Source organism: Siphateles boraxobius, unplaced genomic scaffold (genome assembly GCF_051911475.1).
Source record: "Siphateles boraxobius isolate OS27281-9 unplaced genomic scaffold, OSU_SipBor_1 8, whole genome shotgun sequence".
Taxonomy (NCBI): domain Eukaryota; kingdom Metazoa; phylum Chordata; class Actinopteri; order Cypriniformes; family Leuciscidae; genus Siphateles; species Siphateles boraxobius.
In genome coordinates this window covers 41,096,879-41,122,500 of record NW_027509208.1, presented here as the reverse complement: position 1 = coordinate 41,122,500, position 25,622 = coordinate 41,096,879, and the positions used below count along the sequence as shown (strand labels likewise).

The 25,622-nt window shown below is 35.8% G+C and overlaps 1 protein-coding gene across 5 annotated transcripts in view; it reads left to right on the top strand.

The window, feature by feature from the left end:
- The window catches only part of disp1 (dispatched homolog 1 (Drosophila)), a 71,345-nt gene that overhangs the window by 37,057 nt on the left and 8,666 nt on the right, over nucleotides 1-25,622 (top strand). For 2 of the 5 annotated variants that reach the window (XM_077219484.1, XM_077219487.1), the window contains exons 2-3: nucleotides 11,554-12,014; nucleotides 24,991-25,020. In XM_077219484.1, coding sequence (XP_077075599.1) covers nucleotides 11,578-12,014; nucleotides 24,991-25,020 — 467 coding nt within the window. In that variant the 5' untranslated portion in view covers nucleotides 11,554-11,577. Of the gene's footprint in view, nucleotides 1-4,195; nucleotides 4,666-6,035; nucleotides 6,089-9,535; nucleotides 9,614-11,553; nucleotides 12,015-24,990; nucleotides 25,021-25,622 lie in introns of those variants that run through there. The other 3 variants (XM_077219486.1, XM_077219485.1, XM_077219483.1) reach the window with 3 other exon arrangements.

Below are 25,622 nucleotides of genomic sequence, written 5' to 3'. Positions count from 1 at the left end.
CAAAGACACGCCCCCTTTAGTTACTGTTGCTATGTCCAACAAGCCACGCCTCTCTCACGCCACACCTTGTCCTCACGTAGTGAAAAATACATTGCGGAGAAGAGAGGACACTGACAACACACTGACAGACAGGACAGACCAGCTTACTTTTGATATGAAACAGTCTCAACTTTCAAATTTGTTTTTTTTTATAAAAAAGAAATTTAAGTTAACTGTCACTGGCCCACCGGTGGGCCCATTTGCCATTGCATGTTTAAAACAATTATATCCTATATGTAACCTGATCTAATATTGACAAACAATATATCGTTGGAAAGCTCTAAGTCTGTACTTTTCATATTTGACCACTGTTTTGCAGGAAATATTATGATATACAGTTGTATGAATAGTAATTTATAGTAGTAATAGTTGTTGTTTCAACAGGATATTTGTATATCTTTCATTATTATTTCATTATCTTTCTTTCATATGTTTATTGAAAAAAATTAATTAAGGAACTGTTTATACTCTTTTAAAACATTTGACATCTTGAAAACAATGTTTTGAATTAAAAAAAAGGATATCAATCTGTGTTGTGGTGTGAGGTTAAGTGGTAAAAAGTGTCCTTTTGGAATCATCAACTGGGCATGAATGTAACCTAGTGGCCTTTGTTGGTATAGCAGCTCATAAAATTCTCATTTTTTAAGATATTAGTCTCAAATTTGGAACACAACTTCTTTAGAACTATGGCGTTTATTTCATATAATTTTTAGGGTGAACCAAATTTTTATTGATATATTATTTTAATAGAATATAAAAATTGTATTGCAGTACTTTTTTATTACAATAAACTTAAACTTTTTTTTAAAAAAAATTTTAAACTGCAGACACCTGTGCAACAAACTTCAAACTCTCTTCTTTAAAAAAAGACCAGAATGAGGATTAAATTCAAAAGGGTTCCAGAATTACATTCATTTGAATTTCGACATCAACTTTGCAGGCCCTCACTCAAAAATGGGCGTGACAGTTAACAGGTTAAACAATAAATACTGTTTTGTGGCTCTTTAATGTGTCTTGACAGATCGCTCTGTCTCCTCCGTTAAAGCTGCTCGTGAACCGATCATCTCTTCCTTCTAGTTCATTTATATCATCAAATAAACATGAATGAACATCAGAAGGAATGTTGTTTTAACCGTAGAAAGATGCCAGTACACACCGTTTTACAAGTTCGAAGCCACCGACGTTAATCTACTAACTCTCCTGACTGCTTTGTCGGACAAAATGCCGGATGGCGGATTATGATTGGTCAGATCACCTGTCAATCAAACTCCCTGCGAAGGGTGAATTCATGTTGGACTACACGTTGCTTCCCAACCAATCGTCGCTTGTCGTCTGTAACGACATGTGTGATGTCATCGAGGAGGCGGAACTAGTGTAAAGGAAGCAAGCTAGTAAGAGCTGTGCAAGTAAATCTCACTTCCCTGGCTTCAAAAGGTGCCCTGGCGGCTAACGCTAGCGGCTGCGGTCTTTAGCGTCTTTGTTAACGCCCAGCGAGTAGGACCGTTTTAAATTGGTGCCGTGACCCGGATTGGTGTGAGTAAGACGTAGGCCAGTAAGAGCTGTGCATGTAAACCTCACTCCCCCGATCTGATGCTAACGGATGCAGTCTTTAGCGTCTTTGTTAGCGCACCCGCCTCCCATGCCAGAAGCTAGTTAGTTAGTTTCCATCCAAAGTTGCGCATTTAACTTCTGCGCAAAATGGGAATATCGCATAAAACATTTGCGAATAAAGCACTGTTTCAAAATCGCAATTATAACAAAATCGCTACTTCCTGATAAACTGGTGCCAAGCAAAATGGAAGTTAAATATCACCAAGCAAAATGGACGTTTCTGCAGCAGGAGAAGCCACTGTATACAATTATTTTCGTATGTTATAAATTGCTTAGCCAAAGACGAAATGCAATAATTCCATAATTCCAATCGATTCTAATGTAAAATAAGATAAAATACACTGCATAGATCAAACATACTGGGTATAAAGTCCATCTACACTAAATAGAATCTATTGTCATCAATACTTTTCTATAGTGAATCAAATATATCTATAGTTGTAATTTCTCTCACATCTTAAAATATTTGTTTTTCACTGAGCTCATCGCAGTGCATTCTGGGATTGCCTTCTCTGCAATGGATATATTAATGTTGCTAAAGTTGTAGAACAGCTTTTGCATTTTGCATTTTTGATGCCTAGAAAGACAGCTTGGAACAGAGCTTTAGTCTCACTGATTATCTGTTTTTAACCGATTTGAACTATATTTTTTTTTTTAGCACTGTACAGTATATCTGTTTTTAAAAAGATTTTGAAATAGAAGGTACTATCCAGGGCTCAGACAACAACATAACACACCCTTCCTGTGTGACCCCCAGCCTTCCGTGATTTTCTTTTCTCTTCCCTTCTTTTTTCCTTCTCTCCCGCGGTGTTGTTGGCTGACCTTGTCAGCTTTGATGAACTGCTGGCGATCGATTGAGGCTTGTCCCGGAGCGCTTTGATTACGGGTTGATCCAGTTACAGTGCCCTCTTCTCTTTGAAGCTCAGCTGCTGGTGTTATTTCAGTGGAGCATCTTCACTCAGACCCTCATAGTCCCGCAGCTGAGCATGAACATGTGGAGGAGGGATGGGTGATGTGTGGTGTTCTGTTTCTCTTCATCTGTCTGTCCGTTTATCCATCCGTCCATCCATTCATCTTTTTGTTCCTTCTTCCGTCCATCCGTCCGTCTGTCTATCCACCTATCCATCCATCCGTCTATCCTTCTGTCCATCCATCCATCTATCCATCCAACCGTTTATTCGTCCATCCATCCATCCGTCTATCCATCTGTCCGTCCATCCATCTTTCCATCCAACCGTTTATTCGTCCATCCATCTGTCCTTCCATCCATCCATCCATCCTTCCATCCGTCTATCCATCTGTCCGTCCATCCGTTCATCCATCCATCCATCCATCCATCCGTCTATCCATCTGTCCGTCCATCCATCTATCCATCCATCCTTCTGTCTATCAATCTATCCATCCATCCGTCTATCCATCTGTCCGTCCATCCATCTATCCATCCATCCTTCCATCCGTCTATCCATCTGTCTGTCCATCCGTCTATCCATCCTTCCATCCGTCTATCCATCTGTCCTTCCATCCATCCATCCATCCATCCTTCCATCCGTCTATCCATCTGTCCGTCCATCCGTCTATCCATCCATCCGTTCATCCATCCATCCATCCATCCATCCGTCTATCCATCTGTCCGTCCATCCATCTATCCATCCATCCTTCTGTCTATCAATCTATCCATCCATCCATCTATCCATCTGTCCGTCCATCCATCTATCCATCCATCCATCCATCCATCCGTCTATCCATCTGTCCGTCCATCCATCTATCCATCCATCCTTCTATCAATCTGTCCATCCATCCATCTGTCCGTCCATTCGTCCATACATCCATCCATCCATCCATCCGTCCATCCATCCGTCCATCCATCTGTCTATCCATCCTTCCGTCTATCCATCTGTCCGTCCATCCATCTATCAATCCATTCGTCCATCCATCCATCCATCCATCCATCCGTTCGTCCATCTGTCTATTTATCCATCTATCTGTCCATCTGTCTATCCATCTATCTGTTCGTCCATGCATCCATCTGTCTATCTATCTATCTGTCCGTCCATCAATCCATCTATCAATCATAAAATTGGGGATGTGAATGTGAAATATTGTAAATAAATGAAATCGTAGGGATATGCATCCTTTGTGAACTTTTTCATCTTGGAAACATCCGTTGTTTTTTTTTTTTAGAAAATCCAACTCCTGTAAAAATCACCACCCACATCCTGAATTTGCAGAACATATCACTGTTGCCAATTTATATCGGGAACGATTCCAAATATTTATCATAATATTAAAAATGTCATTTGTGGTAAGTTACTGTATTACAGGCTACATCACCTGAGTCAATGTGTCTGTGGAACAAATGAAACCCAGTGTTTATCCCTTAAATGGAGATCTGTGTTGGAGATTCGTTTGAAGCTCCAAGGAAAATCTCCGTTGTGCAGATTTTTGCCTCGTATGACACATTTACTGCATGTGTGTGTGATAACGCTTTATTATAATCAATGCAACTACGTCAATGATTATAATGAGAGCGCTCTGGTTGGTCAACGGACCGATGACGTCAGGGACCCCGTCGCTCGAGATGTTGGCTCTATGGACGCGCGCGTTGTAGTTTGTTTGTGTCGCGACGCGTAGATGGAGTGTTTGAACGCGCTCCGTTGTTCTCAGCAAACGCGTGATATAAATCGCTCCTTTCGAAAGGATTACCGCGTTTTATTGTGATTGAGGAATATTATTCTGTCCCCGCTCATAAAACGGCACTTATAAAGCAGAGTTCACGTATGTATACGGAGTTTCAGACGCTGTTTGTTTGGATGTTTGTGGCGCAAAAGTTTGTCGAGTCCAGAAGTAAATAACGTGGTTTGGAGTCACAGTTGACGCTTGAGCAGAAGATAATGCGACTGATAAAGATATCTGAACATAATATATGATTACATCTTAGCCTGACTCACCAAAAGGCTCTTTTAAATCAGGTTTGAGTCTGAAAGGAATGGAAACCTGGGATCTGTCCTAATCTCTGTAAGTGACCAGAAATCTGTCTTTTATTTTTGTGTAACCGTTATGATTTTCTATCTATCTATTTGTCTTTTATTTTTGTGTAACTTAACCGTTATGATTATCTATTTATCTATCTATCTATCTATCACAGTATTTTTTTCCAGTCGCCTCTTCATGCAGTTCTGTTGGGATGTTTTATGAATGACTGTCTTTTAGTTTGATTAAAGGAATGAAAGTGTGGGTTTTTTCAGGTTTCTGCGTGTCCTGCTCTTATCCTGTCATTTATGTTAAAAAGAAAATTATCTACAACTGTCTTGTGCTTGTTTGAGTGTTCAGTTTTACTTTTTCTGTTCTTATTCAATGTTGGTCCTCATGATGTAGTTACATATATAACAGTATACAGTACCATCAAGAGTTTGGAAACATTACTAATGTTTTTAAAGTGTAGAAGTCTCTTATGCCCATCATCTTGCATCTAGCTATGTGATCAAAAATACAGAAAAAAACTGCAATATTGTAAATATAATATATTCCTGTGATCAAAGCTGAATTTTCAGCATCATTACTCCAGTCTCACATGATCCTTCAGAAATCATCTTGATTTGATACTCAGTTATTATCAGTGTTGGAAACAGTTGTGCTGCTTAATATTTTTTTAGAACCTGTGATATACTTTTTTCAGAATTTATAGATAAATAAAAAGTTAAAAAAGAACAGCATTTATTCCAAATAAAAATATTTTTTAACAATATAAATCTTTGCTATCACCTTTTATAAATTTAACACATCCATGGTGAATAAAAGTATTAATTTCTTTCAAAAAAAGAAAGAAAACATTTCTTGAACGGTTCTTTGAAAGGTAGTGTGTGTTTTTACAAAATATTTCTATGCTGTTCTTTTCTTAACTTTTTATTCATCAAAGAATCCTGAAAAAAGTATCACGGGTTATAACAAATATTATACATCTCAACTGTTTTCAACATTGATAATAAATCATCATATTAGAATGTTTTCTGTCTGTTTATAACCATTATATTAATATATAACCATTATATTAAATTGTAATATTTTTCCCAATATTTCAGTTTTTTTCTGTATGTTTTATCAAATAAACGCAGGCTTGGTGAACATAAGAGACTTATTTAAAAAAAAAAAAAACACACATTAAAAATAGTAATGTTTCCAAACTTTTGACTGGTACTGTATATATATATCATTGCATTAGATAACAAAATATCAACACACACACAGAAAAATATTTTATTATTAAGAATGATAGCGCAAATACACATGTACTTGTATAATTTGGATTGATAAAACAATATATCAAGTGTTGAAAATGAAGACAAACAGTTTTGTGTCACTTTGATAGTTAATGTGATGAATTACAGCTGTGCGTCCTCACCTGTGTGAACTTGAGAACCGACTTCATACATCCACTAAAGTCAGTGACGCTTCAAACACGATGGAAACTGATTCAGATCATTTTATTATCTAATGCACTGGCATTCACACACTCATAAGTGTGACTTAAAGGCACAATTTGTAATATTCATTGATTGAAATATCCAAAAACCACTAGAACAGTGTTATTTATTTTGTTGACAGAAATCATACATTGTAATGTCAGTAAGCGTAATAACAACAGCTCCGCCTTGCTTCATACCACAGTAACTAGGGATGCACGATATATCGGTCACCATATCGGTATCGGCCGATATGTTCATTTTTTATGTCAGCGTTATCGGCCCTATACAAAAATTTTTCCGATAAATTAAAGCCAAAAAATAATGTATAATTTCCTTCAGCTGAGACACTTCAGATGCGCACTGTTCAACATGATGGGTTTGAATTGCTTGAATATGATTGAAATTACTTCTAAAAGGAAAACATAAAATTATAATGAGAATATTATATAATTGTTTGTTTGGGACATGGCTTTAATATTGTTTTTGCAATCAGGCTTTCAAAATGTATATAAAATTTGGATTTAGATTTATCGGACAATATATCGGTTATTGGCTTTCAAAAATAAAGAATTATTGTTTATCGGTATCGACCAAAATGTTCATATCAGTAACGTTAATAAAACTTAGCTTACCGATGAATATGATTACTGCCTGAGTCCCGTCGGATTGCTATTTCCAACGGCCGAAAACTCCCATGATTCCACGCTCATTCACAGAGTCATCAAGCTACGCCTTTGTTATTGTTTTGAACAAGCGACCTCTAGTGGACAATATTAAGTGTCGAAATACTTTTTGAGGATACTGTAGTGTATATTATATACTAGGGGTGGGCGATATAGCCTCAAAATTCTATCGTGATATTTCAAGAATATTTGCGATAATGATATTTATGACGATATAGACATTTTTTTTGTTGTTGTTGAAAATTTTCTAATTCAGTTTATCTCGCCTAAATGTTTGCTCACTCATTGCGTTTTTACAATGTGGTAATTTTGTTGTTAAGAGTTTACACAACACAAGGAAGCTTGATTTCAATCTTTGAATTAAATGTTAAATGTGTGTAGGTCTAACACCAGTATTCAGAAATACTACAGAAACATAATAAAGTAATCAAATGTAAAATAAAACAGTCTTTTAGTTCTGTTTCCTGATTAAATTAAATACATAGGCTAATAATTCTCATTTATTACAATTAAAGCTATCTTTTGTTGTTTTGACTACAACATTAATGACAGACGCATAGCCTATGGCTGCTGTCACTTTTACAGCTAGTGCACGGATCCATTGCTGTTTTCATTATACTGTCTGTCACACTGTCACATGCGTTTTATACATAACCGACTGTGTTTATGAGTATACTTACCATGACCGGAAGTTTTACACAATTTGCGTTTTTCCATTAAAGCGATATAATCCGTGAAAAATAACTTTAGTTTCTCGCGAGCTGTACTCTATGTATGCACGCAGTGTAACTCTCTCAGAGAGTGCGCGAGTAGCTTACTGGATAGTTTAAAACCGCTTGAATGTTTAAACTGATAAGAATTAAGAAGACTTGAAAATTATAAACTTTAGTTACGATGCACTGATGGCCCGATTGTGCAAGAGTCAGTCATGTCCTGACTCCTAAACGCGCGCGAGAGAAGACGCGCGTCGGCAGCCCCGCTGAACACTCAAGCTGTTTGTGAAATTGCTAAATCGTCATCGGAGTCTGACAGGCTGCTCTCGCGCTCAGACAGGTGTTGTTGTTGTGCGTGCTAGGGAACGTAAATGCGCCATACATCATCGCGTCGCTATATCATTGATATCGCGATATGACACTTTTTTTATCATGTAAAAATGTATACCGGTGTAATCGTGGACGGTATGATATGGCACATCCCTATAATTATATACATAGAAAAATTTACATTTCTCTCTTGACACATTTTGAGAGATAATCGTTGCTTTAATTTAATCTCCCTTTTGTGCCTAGGCTAGCAGAATATATATTTATTCCTTGAAGGCAGATAATGTGTCCACATTATAACTTTTGGTTGTTACACCTGCAGTGCGTGATCCTTGTGGACCTGTTGTTCAGTTAATTTTTGCCATGTTTGGGGACCGGGACACGTTTACTCACTGGAGTAGGATTTTTCTTCATCTTTGGTAAGATAGCAATCATATGGATGCTTGTATTCCGCCACAGAATAAAAAAAAAAATAAGGTTAATGGCGAGATCTCGCGGTTCTGACTTTATAACACACAATTGGGAGATATAAAGTCATAATTGCAAGATATAAAGTCGCAATTGTGAGTTAAAAAGTCAAATTCTAAGGAAGAAAATGCTTTTTTCTTCAGATTTGTAAGTTTATATCTCACAATTATGAGGAAAAAAGTATTTTTTTCCTTAGAATTGGACTTTTTAACTCACAATTGCCAGTTTATATCTCAATTCTGAGAGAATGTCAGAATCGCTAGATTAAAACTCAAAATTGCAAGAAAGTCAAAACTGCGAGTTTATTTCTCGCAATTCTGACTTATAACACGCAATTGTGACTTTATAACACACAATTCTGACTTATAACACGCAATTGTGACTTTATAACACACAATTCTGACTTATAACACGCAATTGCGACTTTATAACACACAATTCTGACATTATATCTTGCAATTATATCTTTCTGAGAATTAAGTTAAAATTGTGAGATGTAAACTCACAGTTGTGAGATAAAAAGTCGCAACTGTCCTTTAAAATGTTTTATTCTGTGGCGGAAACAAGTTTCCATAGGGTGATAGTGTTCATTAATTATTAGGGGTGAAATGGATCTCAGTTGATCCATGATCTGTATGGACCAGGCCAAACGATTTGATACCCATGTGATTTGCAGATTAACTGCGAAATTTATCCATCATAGAATGAAAGTTTATCAATTGGAAGTGTTTTGTCTTGCCAATTTACACATTCAAATAATTTTAAACGCACAAGTAGTGGCGAAAATCGTGACTCCGAGAGAGAGGGGCGCTCGAACACCGAATTTATTCTTTCGCGTTTACTTGCGCTTGAACGGACACACACACAAAATTGTCAAAATTCCCGTCTTGGCAAGAATTCTCTCGTGTATGTCACCAGTGAACAGTTGAGAAAGAAACCGGATGTATATTCTGTCCATGCATTCGGTCTTACAGTGACAGGAGCCTAATATTTCTGCTGCATGTTGTCTGTGTCATTAATGCTAATAAAATAAGAAAATATAGCTTTCCCTCAAAGATGAACCTATATTTAATTTCTACAGTGAACAAAGTGTTATTTTACATTTAGGCAGCTTGTAGGATAAGTGTGCTGTGTAAAGTGACCAAGAAAAGTTCTGTGCACCCCTGATTATTACTCTGAGCGTTCATAGTGCTGCATGTGTTTACCTCCCTTGGGTTTCTCTTTTCAGAAAGCTCTCTCTATCTGCCTGCTTTTTAAACGGATGCGGTTCAACTGCGAACACAACCAGATTTGTTGGTGTGAGAAGGTATTTTGGACACTGTGTTTACAGCACACACACACACAGGACAGTCAGAGGGGAAATCTGCTCACCACTGTATCAAATGAGATCTTTCATACACTTATTTTGAATGCTCATATGGTTTTTCTTGCAAAGTTTCGCCTTGAGGTTTGAGACTATCTTCAGTTTCCGATGGAGTCTTGCAGGTCTCCCTCCACCTGTCACGTAAGAACGTGGGTGATTTACTTCACAGAAAGCGCTGACCATGGTGTTAGTGTGTGTGTCTGGGCACAGTTCCAGTATCACAACTGTGCGTTTACCTGAGTTAATACGCTTGGGTCTTATTTTACTGTGATATGCATGGCGTGAACTTTAAAACATCCAATGCAACATTTAATATCGGCCCATGTCATTCCTCTGCAACAGTTTCCTGGCCATGGGGGCTGAAATTCAAGCATGCCATGAAACGTAGACGACTCTGCTGTCTGTCCAATGTGTTTGAACCTGTTCTTTTCAATCAGACAGCGCCTTTGAAATTCACTTTGTTCACAAAGCCATTCTTTCTGATATTCCCCTAGTGTTGGTAACCGAGAACCGGTTTGTAATCTGAAGTGGTTCTTTTTTTCCTTTTTATTTTTTATTATTATTATTTTTTTTAAATGCTGCAACCAATGATTTCCCTGAGATTCAGTTATAATAACAAACTACAGTGTACTGGAACTATGAATCCCATTTAGTTTCTTCATAGAGAAAATTAATTTTAGCAATAACATTTTAGATACATGTCAAGTGTTCCAGTTTACATGTCAGTTTCCTTTTTTTTTAAATAGCGTAAAGCATGTTGATAAAATAATTATTCAGTCTTTTAATTATTTAATAATATATGAATAATGTATGTTCTAATTTTCCAATCAATTTATTTTTTGCTTTAAATTCAAGTTCGTAAAGTCGTGTTTCATCTTGGAGTTTGTTGGTTTGGGTAAAACTTGTTAATGAAGAATAAAGAAAAAATAAATGAGCCAATCAAAAAGATTTGTGAACAAATGACTCTGAGTCGGTTCTTTGTAATGATTCAGTGTCGAACTCCTGAGTTATTGGTTTGAATCAATTTAATGATTCACTCATTATGTGAATAATAAAAGAGCTGGACTGATGATGAGTTAATAAGTTAATAATAAGATATTTTAAGTGGATTCAGAACCTAAATTATATTTCTTATGTTTTCACCAGCGTTATTGTTAAAAATAATAAAACCATAAAAAATCAAATTAATAAAAAAAAAGATTTGAAATAAACTAAAGGGAAAAAAGTGCAAAAAACATTTTATTTCAAAGCAACATTTCTCATTTTCATTTAATTTGATGCGCTAAAATATAAAATGTCAAAAAGATTTGTGAACAACGGAGTCCGAGTCGGTCTTTTTAATGATTCAGTCTCGAACTCCTGAGTTATTGGTTTGAATCACTTAATGATTCATTCATTATGTGAATAATTAAGGAAATTGAATGATGAATAATAAATAATGAAATAAAAATGAATAAAAGCTAAAGACATTAAAAAAACTAATAAAACTTATAAATACCAAAATATGTCTAAAATTAAAATTCAAAATAACTATAATAGTATCTCAGTGCTACTAAAATAACTCTGGTTTCCACACTTATTCAATGGCTTTTGCCTCAATAAAGGGATAGTTATTTAGTTAGTTACACTAAAAAGTGTTCAGTTCACTAACTTTTGAGTAAACTTAACTTAAAAAAATTGAGTAAACACATTGACTTTATATTAAGTAAATGAACTTAATGCTTAATTGATGTGAACTTGACAATTCCACATTACTTTAGTTTATTTACTTAATAATTTTAAGGCAATGGGTTTCCTCAATTTTTTTCTTCTGATCACTTTTTACAGTGGTTATGGTGTGTGTATCTGTACATGAGTGACCGTGATTGTGTGTTTATCTGCAGATTAAGTGCTGATCAGGAAGGATCATGGCCCTGAGCGAGGGCTTCCCCGACCTCCGGCCCCTCAGCAACGGCGGATCCTCCGCAGGTTTCCCTGCCACTAATGCCAACGAAGACCCGGACCCGGACCAGGGAGTGTCGGCGTCCACACCTCCCGATGACCAGACCCGGTCGAGCCAGAACGGCGGACTCAAAGCCAACGGAAACGCACTTCCATCTTCACCGAGCTCCTCGTCACATGACTCTCAAAGGTTGGCCGTTCTCTTGCCCAACTCCCTGCCTCCAGCGTGTTGCGTTTACTGCTCGCCTCGGCCCGCCGTGTGCTGTAACGGGACCCCGCAGGACCTCGCTCTCTTCCAGAGTGCCCACATGGGCTCCTGCTGTGTGCAGGGCGTGCGCTGTTTCTGCATGCAGCATCACTGGCAGGAGCATCTCCAGAACCAGCCCAACATGGCCACACTGAGGTGAGCAACTCTTCTGCACTGCATTTGGGGATAACAACTTTTTTTTATTACATTTTAACTTAAAGGGGAACTCTGCAACTCTAGCTATTTCTTTGCTGATTTTCACTTTTTTTTGTCGCATGTTTTCTCAACGAGCTCCCCCTACAGCTGTGAGGCGTATATTTCACAACAATGTCGTAAAAAAACTCACTCGCGGCCCCTCCTCCCCCTTTCTACCGCTGCTCATTTGCATTTGTTATTATCGGAGCCGGACAACTTAATCGTGTCGAGTGTGTCGACCGAGGTGGGTAATACATCATACACATTAACCCTTCGGAGTCTTGGGCAATTTTGGACGTTTTTGAGTACTTTTTTTTTTGCGACATAAATGTTTACCATACCAATGTTTGGTATCATTTTTTTCAGCACATCATCACCTATATGACCAGACAATTACTTTTTCACTTTGATGTACAGTATCAACATACTGGACCCAAAATCACACAAAAAACACAAAATCTGAATAGAAAAATAATAGCTTTTCTACTACAAAACACACAAACATGCTCAATGAAGCATTTTAAAAGGTTTAAATGTAAACACAAGTTGTAAATGTCAACATATACAGGTAGAATTCAGATATAATCAAGCTATATACAAAAAAAATCGGGTGTAGCCATAGGCTTTTTTCTTTCTTTTTAGCTTAGCCACTTTTTAAAAATGTTGTGCCTACAATTATACAGAGAGCTATATTTAAGGCCATGCATTCCCAGAGTATGAGGGTTCCCAAATAGTGCAAATACATTATATAATACAATAAATTATTGGAGCCGGCCAACTTTATCGTGTGGAGCTAGGTCTACTGAGGTGGGTAGCACATCATACACATTGAGGGCGGCGTGTGTGTTTATGTCGAATTGCCGTAAAGCAATTCGTGTTTCTCGCTCGTTCTCGCTTCTCACGAGACTTCCTTTTTCCATCTTACCGGGACGTTAATCCTCATGTTGCAAGGTTGGTTTTCCACCTCGGATCGTTGGGGGGAGTGGGGAAAGTCACCAGAACAGGTTATTAAACCATACAAATGATTTCTAAACGGTTTTATTAAGTTGAAATAGTTGCCGGATTCCCCTTTAACACATAGAGGAAGAAGAAAAAAAGCCTCTCGGTATTTTACATTGATATTCAATACCACCTCTTTTCTTAATCTTCTATTAACACGTTTCCAACTCCTCCTCTTTTTTAAAAACGATATGAAAGGTCCGCAATGCGATTGCATAATTCAATGCAAAAAGTCTGCATATTTATTTAAAGGTCGCATTTTTTCAAATACGCCGCATAAATTGCAGATTTCCGTGCAAAATATGCGGGGCTTGCATGATTTCATAATCCCCGCATTTTCTTTGCAAAAAAGTCACATATATCTTAGCAGAAAGTTGAAAAATGTTGCGTTTGCTTCACACAAGAGCAGCCGTTTCCCCCTGTTGCCATGGGAACGTAATGAAGTGACGTAATTACGCAACGTGAACATCATCGCAAAGCTGTAAAACAGGAAGCACACATTTAATTTTTGTATATTTTATTTATTCATTTTTACAGAAGCTTTAGCATATTCCTTTTGTAAAGCTACAGAACTTGTTTGACTCATCAATGTTTTGTAAGTTTGAGCCGTGTGTTTGTTAAGGTCTGAAATAAAACAAGATGAACTTAAATATTCCCAGCACTTTCTGTGATGTAGTGTGCTTGCTTATCATAGGATGTAATAAGAAATTACTCTTTACATTAAGGTAGTAGCCTAGTGAGAACAGGGTGTTGGGGAATCACTTTTTGTTCCCTTTTTCATCAAACCGCAATTTCATCACATAAAATTGCATAAATATCCCGCATATTACATCGCATTTTTTAAGAAAACGTGCCGCATATTCAAGGATTTTTGCCCGCAACAATCACAAAAAAATTCTGCATTTTTCTGGAAGGACTGCTTATTACATAAAATACAGATCATTGGTGTTCATCAGGGGTGTAACAGTACCCTCATGTCACGATTTGATACATATCGCAATACTGAACTCGCAATACGAAAATCCAAGACATATGCAATTAAAAAAATACTAATAAAAAAAATATTATATATATATATATATATATATATATATATATATATATATATATATATATATATATATATATATATATATATATATATATATATATAAAATATCAGTGGTTAGTTATGGATCATGTATGGCATTAAAAAAGGCATTTAAAAAAGCATCACATTTAAAAGATACCTGCAGAAACCCTGGACAGGAGCCTGTTGAGGATCTGTTTCTGCTGGATTAAGTTGAGCATAGTTGACAGTGATGCAGACGTTCACCTCCATGATTCTCCATCAGCCTTTCGAACTCCGCACGTGTCCACATGCACGCCGTCTCTGTGTGCAATGCATCTGAGGTTTCTTGAATCTGGGGAGCGTCACTGCTTTGTTTTTTTGAGTCGTGATGTTTGACTTCTTCAGTGTTATCTGGAAAGCACATGAGAAAGATCTCTGGAGGCATTCTCAGCTTCATTTATCCTCACGTGGAGCCTTCGATGTAAATACTTTTACATTTTTATTTTATTTGTTTGTTTAAAAAATTTGGAAACTTTACTATTTTTAATGTTTTAAATGTTAGTTTAAAATGTTATTTTTAATGTTAAAGTTTAGAAGTCTCTTATGCTCAACAAGGCAGCATTTATTTTATCAAAAATGCAGAAAAAACATTCATTTTTTAAAAAAATATTATTATTTTTTATTGTAATACACTTTAAAATATAATTTAGTCCTGTGATCAAAGCTGAATTTTTAGCATCATTACTTCAGTGTCACATGATCCTTCAGAAATCATTCTAATATGCTGATGTTGTATCAATGTTGACTTATTTTCTTTTTTTTTTAATCATGGCAGATATGTTATATATATATATATATATGCATGCATACATACAAATAAGCTTTTATGAAAATTGGATAGTGCCGTAAATATATCATTTATAATATGTAAAAAATAATATTATTTCTGCCAATGCTGTCATAATAAGATATTTTAGTAATAGACACATTTATTTTTGAGCATTTTGAGATTATCAGCATCGCCGCTAACATCTCAAGCGGATAAATTTGTAAAAAAAAAAAATTTAATAATAATTGCCCGTAACCACAATGGTTTGGGTGAAATATATATTGTGCCTCCCTAATTGCCAAAGTACATGCAGATCTTCCAGGAATGAATGATGCAGCAGAGACTGACGGCAGCGGATCTTCCCGAGGAATGATTGATTGTTTCTGTTGACTGAAAAAGAGGGAGCTGACATGTAGCCATCTGGGGTCATGTCACATGTTTAACCCTTCCTGACACGCTTCATTTACCTGACCCGAGGTTCTGCGTTTCTCAGCCGGCACCAGCCAGGTGCAACACAGTGAGTGTGAGATTCGGATGTGCAAATGACATTTAGTTTCTGCTCTCCTCCTGATAATTAAACATCAGATATGTTCTGATTAGCTGATTTTGTCAGCATTACCTCTTTCACTGAGGACAGAAACGATGCTTAACGGAGGAAACTTGTCTTGTCGTGTCTGGTTAAGACTGCGTAAGTCAACAGATGCTTCAGTCTGCTAGTTCAGCTCCTTTTCAGGAAGATGTTTGATCAACGTCAGAAACAGAAACTTTGATCAATTCGTCCCGATGTTGAAAGAATCACATCAAGCTTCCAGGTCTTTGTTACAGGACAGCCAGACCTGGAAGATATTCACAAAACATACAGGTGTGTGTGTGTGTGTGTGTGTGAGAGACAGCTGCAAGCCCCGACCAGCCAACTTAGCCTGAAAATGATCTTTGTGTTCTCAATTTCATGGTGTCGTTTTGAGAAGCCTTTACATGTTATCAGGAACAACAACTGTTTAGCTCATGTCTCTCAACCTTCTGATCTTGAAATCTGAGGCTGATATCTACATTTGATCTTATTATTGAATGCAAGCAAATTCTCAACTAGACTAAATATGCATACAGAACTCATTCTAATATGCTAATTCGATGCTCAAAAAACATTCATTAATTATTACCAATGTTGAAAACAGTTGTGGACAACTTTTTTTTTAGGATTCTTTGATGAATAGAAAGTTCTATTTCATTTATTTGTAATAAAATCTTTTGTAACATTATACATTTCTTCTCTGTAACTTTTGATCAATTTAATGCATCTTTGCTGAATAAAAGTATTTTTTATTCAGCCCCCCCCCCCCTAAAAAACTAGTGCAGAATGTTACAAAAGCTTTCTACGTCAGATAATGCTGTTCTTTTGAACTTTCTATTCATCAAAGAATCCTGAATTTTTTTTTTTACATAAATGTTTTCAACATTGATAATAATCATAAATGTTTCTTTAGCATCAAATCATCATATTATAGTGATTTCTGAAGGATCATGTGACACTGAAGACTGGAGTAATGATGCTGAAAATTCGGCTTTGATCACAGGAATAAATTACACGTTGCATTATATTCATGTGGAAAAGTTATTTTAAATGGTTATAATATTTCACGATATTACAGTGATATATAATCACTGAAATGGACAGATTTAACTGATTCGCAGATGAATTGAACAAATAATTTTCGCTACTAAAGTTTAAATCAGAGACTATTCAGAATTGGGGAAAGTTACTTTTAAAAGTAATGCATTGCAATGTTGCGTTACTCCCTTTAAAAAGTAAGTAATTGTGTTAGACTACTTGGTTACTTTTTATATTTAAAAAAAAGTTACGTTTGCGTCACTTTTTCTCAAATCTTGAATTATAGCAATTGTATTACAAATGTTACTGTTTTTGTTAATACATTTTTTTTTTGCATCTGCATCATTCAGAGATGTGAAATGTGCATATAAGAGACGAAATATAATATTAATTTGTGAAATGTTTGGCAAGCGTTTGTCGTCTTCTGATGATAATACCACAATTTCCTGGTTTCCACAGCTTTTACAAAAGAAATAATGATTTGAAATTTATTGTGATAATTATCGATATTGACTGACATGAAATTTTATTGCGATAATTTTTTTTATCCATATTGCTCAGCCCTACTCTCATATGAGTTACAAAACAACAATGGATTTTAAAAAAAATTATTACGTTATTATACTTATTGAAAGTGTTCTTCCAATACTCATCTTCAATACATTGTTGTAAAAAAAAAAAATGTGTCCAGCCTTAGGCCACACTATTTCTTTTGGTGTTTTTGGAAGTTGAGTTTTGCTTAAATGCTTTATTAATGCTACATTTGTTTTTTGAATGTGTCACAGGCCTGGAAAGATTTATGCACAAGCACTACAAGCGTTTAATCCTTCACTTTAGCTCTAAAGTTTGTTCAGAAACGCATGCAGTCGAGCAGAACCAGGGTTTCAAACGCCCTCTGTGCTCGTGATCCGCCAGTCCACTTACTCCAACAGCACTTTTGGCAGCTAAACTGCACTTTAACACCAGCCAGAGGATGTTTTTTTTTTTAGCTAAATGGTTCCATAAGCATTTTTATTCCATTATTCAGTGTATGCATAAATGTCAAAGTTTTGGGTCTGCTTTTTGGAGCTATTAAAGCAACTTTTAAGAGGTCTTGTCAGGTTCTCTTAGGTTTTGAGATCTTTGAATGTTGTTTTGCATTTAATGCGAGGTCTGTGTGTCTGAGCTGCATGCTAACATGAATAAGCATGAATAAAACATTTTTCTGTTGATGCATCTCAGGTCTTTTCGGGTCTAACTTGGTCTGGGTGCGTGAGGAACCCGTAGAGCCGGTGAAGATGTCCAGTGAAGATCAAAGCCCACCTGATCCCATAAACCATGATCAAAGACACAGAGCAAGCAGGACCCAGTCATAACCTCAAATTAGGCCGATGTCTAGCTTGCTTATTCTCTTTTACTAAACAGATTGAAGCCTGTAGAAGGGTGAGGGAACAGCTGGAATGCATTAAGTCGATCTGGGAGCATCTTGTATTTGATGCTAACGCTACAGGTGCAGTTATTATTATCCCGATCAAAGAGAAGATCCTTGCAGCAATTGCCCTTCAACATTTTTTGGCCACTTCTAATAAATCGTGGCTTTATTCAAAAAATGTTTCACAAGGAACCGTCGCAGCACCTACAGTTTTCATCACATGAATGTACAGATATGCAACGCTTAGAGAATCATTAGTTTTAAGGCTCTACTTCAAGCCAAATCGAAGAACCAACTGGTGATTTTATTTCTAACTAAATCAGGCCAAAACTAAGTTCTTCTGGAGTTTGTTTTAAAGAGTTCAAACAGCTTGCCAAACATTTTTTTCTATTCAATCTGTTGGGATCAGATGATCTCTATGAACACACTGGAGATCTGCTTTATGGTAGAAAAGGAAGTTGTAGTTCTCATTGAAAGACGGTGTTTTTCATGTTTAAGTCCTGTTAAAGGCCCGTTCACACCAAGGAGGATAACTATTAAAGTCCCCCTGTAGTCAATAATTGTATCCCTTAAAACTCATCTTTAATCACTAAAAGTACATATTTAAATGTTTCCTTTAAATGTTTTTCTTCATGCCTTAAAATAGCTTGAATGTAACTCGACACCCTTGCCTCATTTAGTATATGTGTTTTAATTTATATGCAAATGAGCCCCGCCTCCACTCACTCACTCAGCTCAGAGATCCACTCTTGACGATCAGACGTTGATCTGATTGGTTACAAGGTAGTTTGTGACGTCAGAAACACCAGCGATTTGCACATGGTTTGTCTTAAAGCACATTAAAAACATCACATAGACATATAAACAAAATTAAAAGCTTGATTTACACACAGGGGGACTATACGATAAAGATATAGTTCTAAAAAATAGTTTTAAATATAAAATAATAGCAGAGTTCCCACCACAACTATAACGATAACCGCACAGAGAAACAATATAGTTAAAATCACTTTCAGAACAATTTTTTCTAGCTGATGAATGACAAAAGCCATGACAGCCAATCAGAATCTAGTTTCTTCAAGAATTTCATTTTAAAAATAGTGATATTTTTTTTTCCTCTCTCTTTGGAGCTCCAGTAAGGCTGCACGATTTGGGTGAAAGTCTCGTGTTTTTCTGATAAAAATTGCTATTTTAAAAAGTGATAAAATCAAACAGGTTTGCTTGTTTGTATGGCTGCAAAATGTGTCCAAAAATGTTGTGATTTATATATCAAAACTATATGATGAGGATGATAATTTATATAATTATATCTAATTATTAGAAAGTTATATAATTATAATTATTATTGTTTTATTATTAAAACATATTTTTATATATTTAATATAAATTATATATTTAATAATTTATATAATATTTGTCAAGTCAAATTTACATTATTTTTAAAATACACATAGTTTCAAAGCAGCTTCCCATTAATAATACTAAATGCATATTTCACTGTTAAATAAAAAAAATGTCTATTTAAAAAATATAAGAATTTTATTTGAAAAATGCGATGCTAATATTATTGGCAGTATTCATTTTAAAACTTTAAACGATCAAGCTTTTATTTTGACAGAAAATTTCTCGCTACAACTTCTCCTTACAAATTTGGGAAGGTGCACATTGTAAGTGTCCCAAACTAAAATGCAAAGATAAGTTTGTCTGGAGCAAAATGTATTGTGAACCGAGACGCTGAACACACAACGGATCGTGAGATGCTCACGTGTAAAAGAACACAGTGCCGTCCTTCACTGTGAAACACACAGCGCATATATTTATTTATTTAGACCGCTGCCTTTGCCATTATTGAATTGCACTTAACCATGTCAAGATTTCAGTTTCATTTCCATTAAATGCTCCAGTCAGGAATTTTCCATAGAAATCCTGTCTTGAAATCTCTCAGTCTCGCTATCTTACCTGTCTCTGCAAATTTCCTGCCTTCTCCTTTTATTTCCTCTCTTCCCGGTAGAGTTTTCCTGTCTCATTCAATCTCAAAACCTTTCTACCTCGAATCGCACACTCTCTTCTTAGTGGAGCTTGTGACGTTTTTGTTTTCTCCGAGTGTTGTGTTGCTAGGACTCATGGGAAATACACCAGTACTGTCTGGCTTTGCGTTTGGGGTCGTGAACTTCTTGCTTAGATCCTGTGGCCTTAAAAAAAAAAAAAAAAAAAAGAACCTGAATTTATTAAGAGAATCAAGCCCAGGGCTTTGAAATCTCAATCAAGCGTTGGTAAAAGTGATGTTTTGCTGAAGCTGCATTTGGATGTTGTACGCAAACAAAGAACTCTGCCTGCGGTGCGCTTGCTAAATGAGTTTGGCCCATGTCTAGACATGCTTGATATGAAAGCAGTGTCTATGTTGCTATTCACACACACTAAGAGTTGAATGAAATGATTCTTGAGGCTTTAAATAGAACGTATTATGCTCTTTTTTTCAAAGTATTGATGTTGTTTTTGAGCTCTACTAGAACAGGTTTTCATGCTTGATTGTTCATTATTTTTCCCATATTCTCCAGTTGCAGCTCGTCTCTTCCCAGTCTGTCATTTAGTTCCTGTCTCTATGAAGCTCCTCCTTCTGAAAAGCACACTGTGCTCTGATTGGTCGGCTGGATCAGTGTGTTGTGATTGGTCGAGCGCTTCGAGTGTGTTTGGGAAATGTCCCGCTCTTACCACAACCGTCAATTTCAACACACTACTAACTAACTCAACCAGGCCCCGCCCCTTTATTCTGCGTATTAATTATTTAAATGAGGAATATTGTGACGTGTTTATTTCCGGAAAAACCTCAAGACTACAATGGAGTCAATTCAGGGAGTTCAGAAACTCCTAGTGTGCTGTTTTATTCCTTTATTAAGAAGTGGTTTTGGTAATCTGTATTAAGTCATTAAAACTTTAATAATTAATATATATATATAATTTTTTTTTAAAAGTTCTGTTTTTATAAATAATGGAACAGAATAGTGTAATTCGATTCCAAAAGGCAATTCTTTTTGATAAATACAAAACATACAGAGATTATGAGCCATTTCTTTTTAGTGAATCATACACATACTCCTTTAAATGTTGTATTTAAAGGGATAGTTCACCCCAAAATGAAAATGCTGTCATCATTAACTCTCCCTCATGTTCTTCCAAACCTGCATGAGTTTCTTTCTTCTGCTTAACAGAAAAGAAGATATTTTGAAGAATGTCTTTAACCCAACAAAGTTGATGGACCCCACTGACTTCCATAGTATTTGTCTATGGGGTCCATCAGCGAATGAATGGCAATTTTTGTCTGGTTAAAATTGTTTTTAAAAACAAACTCTATAAAAAAAGTGCAACAATCACTTATTTCTTTGAAACAATGACGTTTTAGCCAACTTCAAGGACATCTCAGACAATGTTGACTTTGAGTTGAAACCTCTACAGTTGGTTGAACATCATACATTTTTGGATTGATTTTGGTTTCAGACACTTTTATCCAAAGTGACTTGCATTGCATTCAAGGTATACATTTAATCTATTGATTCATGCATTCCCTGGGAATCAGACCCATTATTGTGTCAATTTTTCAACCAAAAGCACTAAAGAACCGTTATAGTAATTAAGAACTGGAATCAGAATCGATAAATTCCTTATGATTCGTATATTAATGTTTTCATATTTAACTACTGATCTGTGGCCATTTGATAACATGATGGTTTGTTCAAATATGAGCAATTAGTTAGTCATTCTTGCCTTAGCGATATCACACTTAAAAACAGAGCTTACTGTTTACATGAACAGACACATATTAAAGGTGCTATAGTTAACCAAATCTAAATAATCGTTAATTAAATAAATATCTTAAGGTACTAGTACTTTATTTGGTAATTTTGGTCAATTTTGGTGCATTTTGCCCATTTTATGTTAAACATAAGTGGCAAGAAACTTATGTAAGAAACTAACTTAATCAGGTTAACACATTTCACAATGCATCGTATTATTGAAAGCGTGTTTTATTCTGCTTTCTGTATGTTGGCGCTTCAGCTGTCGAATACTTGCAGTTCCCTACGGCCAGTAGATAATGAAGATGTTTCTTGGACAGCTTGTAACTGTTTGCCACAGTGTTGAAATCCAGCCTGGAGTCCATATATCCACATATGTCAAAGCAGAGAATGTGGAGATATCAGGCGTTGACCTCTAGACCCCGTGGATTGAGCCTTCTCCATTTCTGCACACGTGTGCACATCATTCACATGTGTGCGTTTTGGTTTGTTCTCAGCTGTTGCTATGATTATAGTTTCAGCAATGCCAAACAAAAGCTGACTTTCAGCCTGAAGATGATTCTGATTTGCAGTGTTTTATATACTAAATTAGGCAGGTTAACCATTATGATATATGCATGTTTTTGAACAAAGTCTCTTCTGCTCACCAAGGCTGCGTTTATTTGATTTAAAAAAAAAACTGGTAAAACATTATTACAATTTGAAATGGTAGTAGGTTACTATGTGAATATATAGTAAACTGTAATTTGTTCCTGTGATCAAATCTGAATTTTCAGCATTATTACTCCAGTCTTCAGTGTCACATGAATCTTCAGAAATCAGTATAATATGATGATTTGATGCTCAAGAAACATTTCCTTTAAGAACGAAAAAAAGATAGAGCGACACGGCATTTTTTTTCCCCTTTGATCGTGCAAGAACTTTCTGTAAACAATTGAAACCTGAATGAAGATCCGAGTCAATTCTTTGCCCGAAAAAAACACAAAAGATTATTGTTACTACACTGTCACTTTTGATTAATTTAATGCATTATTGCTGAATAAAAGTGCTAATTTCTTTTTAAAAAAATATTGACCTAAACTTTTTGAATGGTAGTGTATAGATGGCTTACATAATTATGTATCTAAATACTTCAGTGCTTTTTGGGGGTTTCTCTTAACCCTCTGGTGCTATTCTGTTTTTATTTCAATTAAATAAATGTACCATTTTTTAGTTTAATATTGTTTTTTTTTTTATTGTTTTTTTTTATGGGATTTTCTGCTACTAAATAAAATGTATGTAATAATTACAGTATAATCCATTTGTTCACTTTTTGAACATGGACCTGGAAATTAAATATCCAACTTAAACAGTCATAAATCTTGAAAGTTTGGTTGGTATTTAAAGACGAAAAAGTTTAAAAACAAGTGAACCTAAAAAAAGTTGTAGAATTTTACATTTATTGTTATAAAACAAATGCTGTTTTAAATTTTTATATGAAAAATATATTTTCTAAAACTGCGAGAAAATCAAAGCGAGCAGTGTTTTAAATTTGAGGTTGATCTCTCAAAAAATGAGATTGTGTTCGGCTGCAGTACCAAACGCTTCCACTAGAGGAAATTCGTGTCCCATTCATTTCCAATGCGCTCATTTTTGACCGCGAGGAGCACAAGTTTGACTATTTTTTTTCAGTACCATTTAACCTTTTAAATACGGTTTAAAACCTTTTTCTTTTTTGTGTGTGTTCACATAGCAAGTGCCAAAGTTTCATACCATTCTGATGAAGTAAACAATTCGAGAGAAAAAAATAATTCTGCCAAAATTGACCAAAGAGCACCAGATGAACTTGAATGTTTTTTGTTGTTTTCTCTTTCAAGCCTCCACACTATTTTCCATCTTCCTTCTTTGACCTCTGACCTTCACTCCCTTAGCAACCATTTCACCCCGTCACACACTGTTGTTTGACCCGCTGCCCTGTATTTTCTTTCGTTAATTAACCTTTTTAGCCGTAAACATTTGTTAGTTCTTACAATTACATTTCTCCACAAAATGTGTGATGCAGAACACCAGGCTGTTGTGGTTTATGTTATAGAACAGTACTATTCAACCTAATCAAATGAACTACACTTACTACTTTCCTTTTTTTTCTTCTTTTTCTTGCTAACCAGAGAACAAAAGTTGCACACATCCAAATATGAAATCACACAGGAGGGGGGAAACTCCCAGATATCATTCAAGAACTGTTGCACTCCAGTGGAATAATCCGTCCCGATATCTCATAAACGTTATTCCACTTTGGACCATCTCTCATTCACGCCCTTGAATTCCTCGGTCCGTGGCCCAAACATGGAGCGTTCGCTGATAGCGCACTTTATAAATCATTGCATTGGTTTTTTCCCTTGTCCTCGCTACGTTTGCACAGGAAGCGGAGGAAATCTGGTCCTCGTTATTTACTCTTGGCTTTGGTTATTTGATTATCGTCTGTCTGCATGTACTTCTCTCTGATTGCACTGAGAAGGACATGCACCTCTCCATTTTTTTTAAAGCCTAATGGGACTCACCTTGAGCCGAATATGCAGATGCTTCAAAGTCTGAGTGCTTGCAACATCTGGTTGTTGTATTAACGTGTCCGTTGAACTTTCAAAGGGATTTACGGCTGCTCTAGAAGTCACCCTGTGGTGAAAAATTCTTGCCAATGGCTTTTGTTCATATGTGCCTCCCAGTGCCATAGCAACCACTAATTATAGCATTCCATGGATTCCCTTTTAAGACGACGAGGAAGAAAATTACAGCCACCTCTTGGCCCTCTGACCCCACTGCTCACTGTGTAATATAGCAATATTGGTTGCCTTCATAGATGTCCTGCCTTATGATTTGTTATTAGTGGTGTTTGTTTACGCAGGCTCCATTTATTATTTTTGCTCATATTTAGAGTATTAAAAATCATGCAACTCATCCCTCATCTGTATATTACATACATGCATGAAGGATGTAGCTGTGTGTGTGCATGCTCATGCCATTTTGGTGCGAGAGCCTCTAATATGAACATCCATGATGGTTTTGATTCAAAGAAAGCAGCAAGAAGAAACTTGGAGACTGCTGTGATTTCCCTACAGGAATGTGTATGTGGTCTAGAGATCTCTCTGTTCAAACACAGTGGTTAAAAATACACTGTCATGATAAAACATGTCTCTCCACTCAGGTAGTTTTAATCCACTGTTTGGCTCTTAAATCTAATTGATTTATGCTTTTTACTTGTGTCTTTCAGCCCTCCGAGGCCTTTTCGGTTTCCCAAAAGGTAAGCTCACTGTTTAACTCCTTTTCTTATTTATGAGATTTTAATAATTTAGTAAAAAAAAAATCAAAAACATTATTACAAAGTTATTTAAAATTATTTTATTACTTTGTTTTGCATGAATTTAAGTGGTATGTATAGAAGTTTGTTTCCGCCATTGAATAAAAAATAAAAAAGGGAATTACGACTATTTATTTCACAATTCTGACTTTTTTTCTTGCAATTTAGTTTACATCTCGCAATTCAGATTTTTTTTCCTCAGAATTGGGCTTTAGAACTCGCAATTGCGAGTTTATTTGTCAAAATTCTGAGAAAAGAAGTCAGAATTGTGAAAAAAAGTCAGAATTGTACGATATAACCTCACAATTGAGAGAAAAAAGTCAGAATTGCGAGATACAAACTCGCAATTACCAGAAAAAAGGCAACTGCAAGAAAAAGTCATAATTGTGAGAAATAAACATGCAATTGCCAGAAAGAAGTCATAATTGTGAGATATAAACTCGCAAATTTAGTTTATATTCCGCAATTCTGACTTTTTTCTTGCCATTGTGAGTTTATATTCCGTAATTTTGACTTTATAACCTCACAGTTCTGAGAAAGAATTA